Here is a 12,902-nt window from a genome sequence, read left to right on the forward strand (position 1 = left end):
TGGGAAGGCAGGGGAACCAGATCTGTCACTGACTATATAATAACAGATTAATTCAGGAAGGCTGTGAGGGACACACATGTATTCAGGGGATTCTTTGATGACACTGATCACTATTTAATCTGCAGTGAAATTGGTATTGTGAGGCCGAAAGTGCAGAAGGTCAGGTCCATTTGTAGGAGGATAAGAGTGGAGAAACTTCAGGATAAGGAAATCAGGCACAAGTACATTACAGTGATCTCAGAAAGGTACCAGTTAGTTGAATGTAGTCAATTACAGTCATTGGAAAAGGAATGGACAAGTACAGGGACACAGTACTAGAAGTGGCTAAAGAATGTATTGGAACAGTAGTGTGTAAAGGTAGGATGAAGCAAACAACTTGGTGGAATGACACAGTCAAGGCAGCCTGTAAAAGGAAAAAGAAGGCGTATCAAAAATGGCTACATACTAGAACTCAGGTAGACAGAGAAAGTTATGTTGAAGAAAGAAACAAAGCCAAGCAGATAATTGCAGCATCCAAGAAGAAATCTTGGGAAGACTTTGGAAAAAGGTTCCAGACTTTGGGTCAAGCTGCTGGAAAACCATTCTGGAGTGTAATTAGCAGTCTTCGAAAGGGAGGTAAGAAGGAAATGACAAGTATTTTGGACAGGTCAGGAAAACTGCTGGTGAATCCTGTTGATGCCTTGGGCAGATGGAGGGAATATTTTGAAGAGTTGCTCAATGTAGGTGAAAATACGATCAGTAATGTTTCAGATTTTGATGTACAATGGGATAGGAATGATGATGGAAATAGGATCACATTTGAGGAAGTGGAGAAAATGGTCAATAGATTGCAGTGCAATAAAGCGGCTGGGGTGGATGAAATTAAGTAGGAACTCATCAAACACAGTGGAATGTCAGGTCTTAATTGGCTACACAGGATAACTGAAATGGCATGGGAGTCGGGACAAGTTCCATCAGACTGGACGAAAGCAGTAATCACACCAATCTTTAAACATGGATACAGAGAAGATTGTAACAACTACAGAGGTATCTCTTTAATCAGCGTTGTGGGTAAAATCTTCTCAGATATTGTTGAAAGGAAAGTGCGAGTATTAGTTGAGAACAAATTGGGTGAAAATCAGTGTGGGTTTAAGCCTCTTAGAGGTTGTCAGGACCAGATCTTTAGCTTATGGCAAATAATGGAGAAGTGTTACGAGTGGAACAGGAAATTGTATCTATGCTTTATAGATCTAGAAAAGGCATGGAATAGGAGGCAAACTTTTGCAAGCAATTAAAGGTCTTTACATAGATAGTCAGGCAGCAGTTAGAGTTGACAGTAAATTGAGTTCATGGTTCAGAGTAGTTTCAGGGGTAAGACAAGGTTGCAACCTGTCTCCACTGTTGTTCATATTATTTATGGGTCATATGTTGAAAACAATAGACTGGCTGGATGAGATTAAGATATATGAACACTAAATAAGCAGCTCTCATATGCGGATGACTTAGTTGTGATGGCAGATTCGACTGAAAGTTTGCAAAGTAATATTTCAGAGCTAGATCAGAAATGTAAGGACTATGGTATGAAGATTAGCATCTCCAAAACGAAAGTAATGTCAGTGGGAAAGAGATATAAACGGACTGAGTGCCAAATAGGCGGAACAAAGTTAGAACAGGTGGACGGTTTCAAGTACGTAGGATGCATATTCTCACAGGATGGCAACATAGTGAAAGAACTGGAAGCGAGGTGTAGCAAAGCTAATGCAGTGAGCGCTCAGCTACGATCTACTCTCTTCTGCAAAAAGGGAGTCAGTACCAAGACTAAGTTATCTGTGCACCATTCAACCTTTCGACCAACTTTGTTGTATGGGAGCGAAAGGTGGGTGGATTTAGGTTACCTTATCAATAAGGGTGAAGGTACGGATAGGAAAGTAGCTAGGATGATTGCAGGTACTAGTAGATGGGAACAATGGCAGGAGGGTGTCCACAATGAGGAAATCAAAGAAAAACTGGGAATGAACTCTATAGATGTAGCTGTCAGGGCGAACAGGCTTAGATGGTGGGGTCATGTTACACGCATGGGAGAAGCAAGGTTACCCAAGATACTCATGGGTTCAGCAGTAGAGGGTAGGAGGAGTCAGGGTAGACCAAGGAGAAGGTACCTGGATTCAGTTAAGAATGATTTTGAAGTAATAGGCTTAACATCAGAAGAGGCACCAATGTTAGCACTGAATAGGGGATCATGGAGGAATTTTATAAGGGGAACTATGCTCCATACTGAACACTGAAAGGCATAATCAGGCTTAAATGATGATGATTTATTTGTTAGTCTGTTTTGTGTATTTACAGTTTGGCAAATCAATAGCAAAAATCACCAGTCTTTTGAAGACATATAAAAAAGAAACTGAGTCAACCACGAACTTACAAGTGATCCTCTCTCATTCTAAAAGTGGTTAATTATTGACTTAAGATGTACATATTGTGATCAGATCTATATAGAACTGAATCAGAGTATCTTTGAAGAATTTTTCTGAATGTGTCTGACAAATGTTACCAGAAAAATCGGAACTGAAATATATCCCAGAAAATGTCATCCTACGAGTACATTCCAGTTACCGAAGAGACGCGACAAAACCTGGAAGAATAGAAATAAATATGGGGATTTTCTCAAAAATCAAAAGAGGCAACAAATCATGATTTTGTGGATATGACCTAAGAATCAAGCAACAATTTCACCACTGAAAGACCGTTCTGCCATGAAGACAGAAAAAAGTAAGGAAGGTTCAATTAAACATGAAAATATGGTTGGTTCGCCTCTCAAAAACTAGGAAACTGTCCACAGTGTGCTCCACTATACCACTGTTAACCAACATAACTACCTTTGTGTGCCGAAACAAGTGCTGAGCCAGTGAGGAGAAACCTGCCTGCATTGTTGCAGTCTGGGGACTGGCTGCCACACCATGAGACTGGTTTTTCACCCACCCTTATAATTCCACCAGTCGCCCTGTGATTTCTTTCTGTTTTGTAGAATGGAAAGAAACCTGAAAGGGAAGTATTTCAGGTTTTAGAAAAGACAAAAAGAAAAAAACAATCGTGGAAAGTACTAGACAGCAAAATGTCTGAAGAGTTCAAACTGTATCTGGCACTGGGTAAAATGTTTGGACACTTATACAACTTCTGACAATATACGAAAATAACTATATGTTTGATATGTGATGCCCTATACAAAACTCGTAATGAAATAATTGTAATTACTTTCAGGTAACCTCAAGAAGTACCCAATCACTAACCAAAAGCAGTGCATACGACTGTATAATACAAAAAATCATGTTACTGCGGTTAGAAAGATTTGTACTGTAGTAGTAAAAAATAGAATGTAAGAAAGCAACTAAATACACACCTTTCAGACTTTCCACTTTAGCCATATGTGTAATAAATAAAGAATGAATTCTCTGTAATTCTCGGTCAGGATCTAAATTCATCTGAAGACCTGCTTCGGAACCTGGTGAGACATCCTTGCATCCTGGTTCAAATTCATTTGATGACCTACAGCTGCACAGGAGAAAAAAATTAGTGAAGCAGATCCTATAGAGCTATGTTATTATTGATAATTAATATTGTTTGTTGTAATTTCAAGACCATGAAGTTGCAGATTACAAAAAAGGTACATCAAGACAACATTTCTGAATTAAGATATGGAGATGACTATACTCCCCGCCACTTTTTTGCACTATTGCTGGTCCCATTAACACATGCACTTAAAAATTAGCAAAAGTGTGCCTTAGGCAGTGAAATTTAATAACATATATTTGGTTAATATAAGCCAAAGTGTATCTTACAGTACTTTCAAATATTATTAACACAATTTACGGTATAGTTCTGTGAACCTGTATAGTTTTAACATGAATGGGAAGAGGTGGCGTAGGGCAAAGGTAAAGGATAGGATGCAAGATATAAGAGCAATCAAACTGATGATTATATTTTATGTGTAGTTACCAAGTTGAAGATTGGTTTGAACACCCCAGAGCACTGATAGGGCTGTGGGTGAAGATATGCCTTGCCATCCTAAGGTCTATAAATTAACTCACCCAGCATTTATTGGTGCTCTACAGTTAACAATGTAATACACACTGAACTGCAACTACACTTTCTTCATATGTATAAACTGATCAATAGAAGTTTTGTATCTATTATCTGCACACCTATGAGCAGGTATGAGCTTAGATTCAAGGACAGCTGGGAGATAAGGAATAAGCCCAACAATATTCAGAAAGGCAACTTTGCTTAAGATAAGAACAAAATAACTAACAAAACAATAGGCAGCAATGAGAGAGATTGACGTCTGTACGTGATACGCTAGTCCCGCACTTTATCTTGGTCCCTCTGTGATTGGTGGAAGTCTGCTGACTTCTTGCCGCTCCGGAATATCACCGTGTTGCTGACCTTAGCTATGTAACAATACTGTGTACCACAGCAATAAGCAGCCACTGTAAATATAGTGTTGAGCTACATGTGGTGTCATGCATAGTGATTGTTAATATTAGTTACAGAAATGAGTGAAGAGGCCACATCTGGTGCTTATAGTGACTTGCCATTAAACCATTACGTGTTTGTTTCTTTTATAAGCTAGCTGCTCTGGGAGGAGAAGGCAGGGTTTGTCTCTGCAGCTAATGTGTTACACGCTGATCACAAGCTTCTGATCCCAGCATCCTCTGCTCAAGGGCCAGGTAAAAGTGTGTAATCAGTAGGCCCAAAAGATGAATGACCCTCTCCGCTAGTTAAATCATGGGACTGTGTGGCTGAGACATGCATTTATACCTGGCCACTGTGATAATTATCAGGCATCAGACAAATGGTGCATTTGTGTACTTATCCAGATTCAATTCAAGTGTTCCCTTGCTCACCTTCCAAACACATTATGGTGCTGCGGGGGGGGGGGGTTTGCACTGATGATACTTAAAAAGGCCAAATTGATCATGTAGAGATGATTGTGTACTGCCTGTGATAACACTGCTCTCCCAGTTGCCTCCAAAAAGGCAGCACAAAATCAATTGGGTTCTGTTCAGAGTATGTATAAGCCATAATTTGAAAATAGTGTTGTCAGCCACTGGTGTTAAACGTGGGCGAGCACAAAAGGGGCAGGTATACAATGTTTCGTGTATCACAATAGTGGGTGAATGGTCAAATGATTGTTGCTGTGGTGTGGATACAAAACTCTTTTCGAGCAGTTTATAACACTTTTAGAGGTCACAGTATTATCACAAAATGCAAAGACTGAAAATGAACTAACTCCCAAAACTCTGGATTTGTAGTGACACAGAAGATACAAAACTACACTTACTATCAATGACAAACATGAAATAAAGCCAAAAGAAGCCAATATAGACAACAGTACAACTATTAACAACAGTGTTACTGACAGTTTCATGCTGTTTGGTATTGAGAACAAGATAATGTCAACTGAATTGCAGATAAAGAAACCATGTGGAGTACATCAAAATAAAATGCTCATACATATGCACTGGCTCTTATATATAATTAGTATTATGAAATGTCATATTTGAATTATGCGTACAACATGAGAGTGTTTACTACAGTTCAAGTTATATTTCATTTATTTAGTGCCACAGGCTGTTCCAGCTTAAGCGCTCGCCTGTGGGCAGAGGGGGGCACAGGGGAGGGCAAACAGCTCATGTGAATGCAATCAAGAAATGTGCTATAGCTTGTGTGATTGTGTGCTTGAGCTAGGCTGGGGTGGGTAAATTGCTCGTGCATGCCACAGAACAAGCTGTGAGCATGGAGTAATAGGGTTCCTTGCAGGTGGTGCATACTATCTGTGCTTGCCTGCAAGCACCAGAGTCCCATGGAGTAGTGTTAGAACAGTCTACCCTGTTAATACTAGGATTTTTCTTCTTCTTTCAATTATTGCTTCTTCCAATTCTGACAACAATTTATGTAAGTGAAAAATGCCAAGATACACTGTGATTCACAGTTAAACATTTAAGCAAATGGCCCTTAGTGTGTCATGGGATTAGAATGCTCAGATGCTGTAAGACTTTACGAGGTGCGGCTACAAAAAAACCGGACTGATGCTGGAAAAAACATTTATTTACAATTATTTACAATTTCATGTTATATCCTTCAATGTACTCTCCTCCTCGGTCTCTACACCGCTCCATGCGAATTTTCCACTGTTCATAGCAATGCTGCAGATCATTTTCGGTAAGTCCATACATTACTTCCGTCGCTTTTTCTTTTACTACTTCAACAGTCTCAAATCTAGTTCCTTTCAAAGCTGACTTGACTTTAGGGAAAAGAAAAAAGTCACAGGGGGCCAAATCAGGTGAGTAGGGTGGATGATCTAAGATGGGAATGTTGTGTTTTGCCAAAAACGTCTTCACTGACAACGCACTGTGAGCTGGGGCATTGTCTTGGTGAAGGATCCATGACTTTTTTCTCCACAAATCGTTCCGTTTTCTCCGTACTCGCTCACGTAGGGTAGCCAGGATGCTAATGTAGTAATGCTGATTCACTGTTTGTCCCTCTGGTACCCAATCAATGTGCACAATCCCTTTGATGTCAAAAAAAACAATCATCAGTGCCTTGAATTTCGATTTTGACATTCGTGCTTTTTTTTGTCGTGGAGAACCAGGAGTTTTCCAATGCATTGATTGGCGTTTAGTTTCGGGATCGTAAGTAAAAAACCACGATTCATCGCAAGTAATAACATTTTGTAAGAAGGTGGGATCACTTTCAATGTTTTCCAGGATGTCAGAACAAATCATTCTTCGGCGTTCCTTCTGTTCAATTGTGAGACACTTTGGAACCATTTTTGAACACACTTTGTTGATGTTGAAACTTTCATGAAGAATCTGCCTAACACTTTCCTTGTCAACTCCTGTTAACTCAGACAGTGCTCTGATTGTTAAACGGCGATCTTGTCGAACAAGTTTACCGATTTTTTCAATGTTTGCATCAGTTTTTGCTGACAATGGTCTGCCAGTGCGAGTGTCATCACTGGTGTCTTCGCGGCCACCTTTAAATCGTTTAAACCACTCAAACACTTGTGTTCGCGATAAACAATCATCGCCGTACACTTGTTGTAACATCACAAACGTTTCACTTGCAGATTTTCCTAGTTTGAAACAAAATTTGATGTTAACACGCTATTCTTTCTGTACACTCAACATTTTCCGACGCACAGACAAAACATCAACTACTTAAAACAGACGCCACGGGCAGACTGAGTGCAGGAGGCAGATGAAACTCGAGCAGTAGGCGGAGCGAGAGTCACGTGACAGGCCACGCGACTTTCAGCCTTATTGCATTCGTTTTATTGTTTCGCCAGTACTAGTCCGGTTTTTTTCTAGCCACATCTCGTATACTGACTATCGGTACAGCAATTCAGCACTTGATGGGAAAGATATGACATACTGGAAAGTTTGAGCGAGCAAGACCACATAACTGCTGCCTAACACATGGCACTCTCAATATCTGAGATCTTGCAAGCATTGGGATTTTCATATGCTACCATGCAAAGGGTTTACTGCAAGCACTATTTGGGGAAATCTCCTGCTGCCCAAGAGTAATGCCATGGACACCAAAGTTTTGATGACAGGAGTTGCTATAGATTGTCTCAGAGTGTAACAATGAATGGGAAGGCAGCAGTGTAGCTTGTAATTTTAATGCTGAAAAACCTCAATAAATGTGTAAAAATACATGGTGGTGGTGACAATATTGATAATAATGGTGGTGTTTGTGATATTGTTTGTTGTGGTCTTCAGTCCTGAGACTGGTTTGATGCAGCTCTCCATGCTACTCTATCCTGTGCAAGCTTCTTCATCTCCCAGTACCTACTGCAACCTACATCCTTCTGAATCTGCTTAGTGTATTCATCTCTTGGTCTCCCTCTACGATTTTTACCCTCCACGCTGCTCTCCAATGCTAAATTTGTGATCCCTTGATGCCTCAAAACATGTCCTACCAACCGATCCCTTCTTCTAGTCAAGCTGTGCCACAAACTTCTCTTCTCCCCAATCCTATTCAATACCTCCTCATTAGTTACGTGCTCTACCCACCTTATCTTCAGCATTCTTCTGTAGCACCACATTTCGAAAGCTTCTATTCTCTTCTTGTCCAAACTATTTATCGTCCATGTTTCACTTCCATACATGGCTACACTCCATACAAATACTTTCAGAAATGACTTCCTGACACTTAAATCTATACTCGATGTTAACAAATTTCTCTTCTTCAGAAACGCTTTCCTTGCCATTGCCAGTCTACATTTTATATCCTCTCTACTTCGACCATCATCAGTTATTTTACTCCCTAAATAGCAAAACTCCTTTACTACTTTAAGTGTCTCATTTCCTAATCTAATCGCCTCAGCATCACCCGATTTAATTCGACTACATTCCATTATCCTCGTTTTGCTTTTGTTGATGTTCATCTTATATCCTCCTTTCAAGACACTGTCCATTCCATTCAACTGCTCTTCCAAGTCCTTTGCTGTCTCTGACAGAATTACAATGTCATCGGCGAACCTCAAAGTTTTTACTTCTTCTCCATGAATTTTAATACCTACTCCGAATTTTTCTTTTGTTTCCTTTACTGCTTGCTCAATATACAGATTGAATAACATCGGGGAGAGGCTACAACCCTGTCTCACTCCTTTCCCAACCACTGCTTCCCTTTCATTCCTCTCAACTCTTATAACTGCCATCTGGTTTCTGTACAAATTGTAAATAGCCTTTCGCTCCTTGTATTTTACCCCTGCCACCTTCAGAATTTGAAAGAGAGTATTCCAGTTAACATTGTCAAAAGCTTTCTCTAAGTCTACAAATGCTAGAAACGGAGGTTTGCCTTTTCTTAATCTTTCTTCTAAGATAAGTCGTAAGGTTAGTATTGCCTCACGTGTTCCAACATTTCTACGGAATCCAAACTGATCTTCACCGAGGTCCGCTTCTACCAGTTTTTCCATTCGTCTGTAAAGAATTCACGTTAGTATTTTGCAGCTGTGACTTATTAAACTGATAGTTCGGTAATTTTCACATCTGTCAACACCTGCTTTCTTTGGGATTGGAATTATTATATTCTTCTTGAAGTCTGTGGGTATTTCGCCTGTCTCATACATCTTGCTCACCAGATGGTAGAGTTTTGTCATCACTGGCTCTCCCAAGGCCATCAGTAGTTCTAATGGAATGTTGTCTACTCCCGGGGCCTTGTTTCGACTCAGGTCTTTCAGTGCTCTGTCAAACTCTTCACGCAGTATCTTATCTCCCACTTCATCTTCATCTACATCCTCTTCCATTTCCATAATATTGTCCTCAAGTACATCGCCCTCGTATAAACCCTCTATATACTCCTTCCAACTTTCTGCTTTCCCTTCTTTGCTTAGAACTGGGTTGCCATCTGAGCTCTTGATATTCATACAAGTGGTTCTCTTCTCTCCAAAGGTCTCTTTAATTTTCCTGTAGGCAGTATCTATCTTATCCCTAGTGAGACAAGCCTCTACATCCTTACATTTGTCCTCTAGCCATCCCTGCTTAGCCATTTTGCACTTACTGTCGATCTCATTTTTGAGACGTTTGTATTCCTTTTTGCCTGCTTCATTTACTGAATTCTTATTTTTCTCCTTTCATCAATTAAATTCAATATTTCTTCTGTTACCCAAGGATTTCTATTAGCCCTCGTCTTTTTACCTACTTGATCGTCTGCTGCCTTCACTACTTCATCCCTCAGAGCTACCCATTCTTCTTCTACTGTATTTCTTTCCCCCATCCTGTCAATTGTTCCCTTATGCTCTCCCTGAAACTCTCTAAAACCTCTGGTTCTTTCAGTTTACCCAGGTCCCATCTCCTTAAATTCCCACCTTTTTGCAGTTTCTTCAGTTTCAATCTGCAGTTCATAACCAATAGATTGTGGTCAGAATCCACATCTGCCCCTGGAAATGTCTTACAATTTAAAACCTGGTTCCTAAATCTCTGTCTTACCATTATATAATCTATCTGATACCTTTTAGTATCTCCAGGATTCTTCCATGTATACAACCTTCTTTTATGATTCTTGAACCAAGTGTTAGCTATGATTAAGTTATGCTCTGTGCAAAATTCTACCAGGCGGCTTCCTCTTTCATTTCTTCCCCCCAATCCATATTCTCCTACTATGTTTCCTTCTCTCCCTTTTCCTACTGACGAATTCCAGTCACCCATGACTATTAAATTTTCGTCTCCCTTCACTACCTGAATAATTTCTTTTATCTCATCATACATTTCATCAATTTCTTCATCATCTGCAGAGCTAGTTGGCATATAAACTTGTACTACTGTAGTGGGCATGGGCTTTGTGTCTATCTTGGCCACAATAATGCATTCACTATGCTGTTTGTAGTAGCTAACCCGCACTCCTATTTTTTTATTCATTATTAAACCTACTCCTGCATTGCCCCTATCTGATTTTGTATTTATAACCCTGTAATCACCTGACCAAAAGTCTTGTTCCTCCTGCCACCGAACTTCACTAATTCCCACTATATCTAACTTTAACCTATCCATTTCCATTTTTAAATTGTTTGTGATAATGGTTATGTTATACTGATTTGGGTACGTGACAGCAAGATCTTTAGAGTCTGTACTAAAATTGCTAACCAGATGAGCGTGGTTAAAAGTAACAAAAATAATTAAAACAGTAATCGAGTATTGGAAAATAAAAATTCCCTAAAATCCACGTGTGCACATAATGAGTGTACATTAGAGAGCCCGATCACACAAAAAAAGCTGCTATAATACAGGGTGCTACAAAAAGGTACGGCCAAACTTTCAGGAAACATTCCTCACACACAAAGAAAGAAAATATGTTATGTGGACTTGCATTCGGAAACGCTTACTTTCCACGTTAGAGCTCATTTTATTACTTCTCTTCAAATCACATTAATCATGGGATGGATACACACAGCAACAGAACGTACCAGTGTGACTTCAAACACTTTGTTACAGGAAATGTTCAAAATGTCCTCCGTCAGCGAGGATACATGCATCCACCCTTAGTCACATGGAATCCCTGATGCGCTAATGCAGCCCTGGAGAATGGCGTATTGTATCACAGCCGTCCACAATACGAGCACAAAGAGTCTCTACATTTGGTACCGGGGTTGGGTAGACAAGAGCTTTCAAATGCCCCCATAAATGAAAGTCCAGAGGGTTGAGGTCAGGAGAGCGTGGAGGCCACGTAATTGGTCCGCCTCTACCAATCCATCGGTCACCGAATCTGTTGTTGAGAAGCGTATGGACACTTCGACTGAAATGTGCAGGAGCTCCATCGTGCATGAACCACATGTTGTGTCGTACTTGTACAGGCACATATTCTAGCAGCACAGGCAGAGTATCCCGTATGAAATCATGATAATGTGCTCCATTGAGCGTAAGTGGAAGAACATGAGCTCTAACATGGAAATTAAGCGTTTCTGGACACTTTTTGTAACACCCTGTATAGTATTCCCAGAAGTGGCTGGTAGGTCACTCAAAGAAAATGAATTCTTAACACACTTTAATTTTGGTCCCAAGAGAACAGAAGGAAAAATAACAGAATGTTCCATGTTTCCTTTTTACTGTTTTGTATGCCCTTTCAAAGAGAAGAACAGAGCTCATTGCATAACATTGTTATTACTAAATTAATTTTATAAAAATGATTCTATCTTAAATCGAACATTTGCTTACCACAGCCAAGTTCCATTGATATAGGCGGAGGGATGGTATCGTTTCAGTCGATTGCTGTTCCTCTGGCATATCTTTGTCAAAATATCAATCCATTCTTTTTCTTCAACACAGTTATTTGCCTAAAAATAAATGGAATTACTGTATACAGTGCTATTTTTTTCAAATAATGAAGACACTTTACTAAATCAAGGAAAAGTCAAACACTAAAGCTAAATTATGAAAAATAATGTGATTTTTAGTTCCAACAAATAAAAATGAATAATGGTGTGCGCAACTTCACAATCGCACATTCTGTTCTCAAAATGTATGTTCCATTAATTAGACTCCTAACTGTGCAAAGCAGACCAACACTTGCAGGTATCCAAATTTTACATTTCTCAGTTTTTGGAAGTAGTTCGGAAAGGGAGTAGGGTTCCATTGTGGTTGCTGGTCACTCAGAAACATGCTATAGTTCCATTCTTTTATCTTGCCGGTTCGCACATGCCCGCCCAGACGCGGGAGATTGCTGCGTTGTCAGTTGTATGCGCCAAGAGAAGCAGCGCCATAGTATAGTTTGCAAACTTACGTTTAGGGGGGAGCATGCAGTTTATGAAGTAAAGCCACCACAGCCACATTAACCCTTTCGCTGCTACAGAGATGTGCTCCCCGCTTTCCGCGATGTGCGCGATTTTGTCATCATTGCACTGCTCGCACATGGTGTGTCGACTGCTTCGACACACTTTATCATTCGATTTCACAAAAAATATTTGGCGCAAAAATTTGATTTTTACACATCTTCTTGACTGATACCTTCCCCCCCATACATGACTTAATTTTGTTTCGAAGTTCAAGGGGTAAAAGTCCATAGCGTATCGAATAAAATTCATGAAGTAAGACACTTCGATATTGTTTTTAAATAAAGAAAATATTAAGCACCAAATAAGGTTTGAACACGGAACCTTTCGCTTAGCAGCCATACACTTTAACAATTACACTAACAAAGCTCATCATTCAATATGTCTCCCGGAGAACTTTAAACTATCACGCAAAATACCGACAAACACTGTTGGTATGACTATGAATTACTCACGCTTCGTCGAAGTACAATAGGAAATAAACAATTACCGCTGTTCTTTATTGCGAAAAAGCGGTTAGTGAGAATGATACAAACACCTTTCCTTGCTATCGTCTGAATTAGGAGGCTTATTGCTTGTTTAATTAATAGAATAT

At 39.7% G+C, this 12,902-nt stretch overlaps 1 protein-coding gene across 1 annotated transcript in view; it reads right to left on the minus strand.

Annotated features, from left to right (window-relative positions):
* The window catches only part of LOC126237142 (GTPase-activating protein), a 157,415-nt gene that overhangs the window by 15,315 nt on the left and 129,198 nt on the right, over positions 1 to 12,902 (minus strand). The window contains exons 16-17 of the mRNA XM_049946973.1: positions 11,694 to 11,812; positions 3,377 to 3,528 (exon numbers count right to left, since the gene is read on the minus strand). Coding sequence (XP_049802930.1) covers positions 3,377 to 3,528; positions 11,694 to 11,812 — 271 coding nt within the window. The remainder of the gene's footprint in view (positions 1 to 3,376; positions 3,529 to 11,693; positions 11,813 to 12,902) is intronic.

Source organism: Schistocerca nitens, chromosome 2 (genome assembly GCF_023898315.1).
Source record: "Schistocerca nitens isolate TAMUIC-IGC-003100 chromosome 2, iqSchNite1.1, whole genome shotgun sequence".
Taxonomy (NCBI): domain Eukaryota; kingdom Metazoa; phylum Arthropoda; class Insecta; order Orthoptera; family Acrididae; genus Schistocerca; species Schistocerca nitens.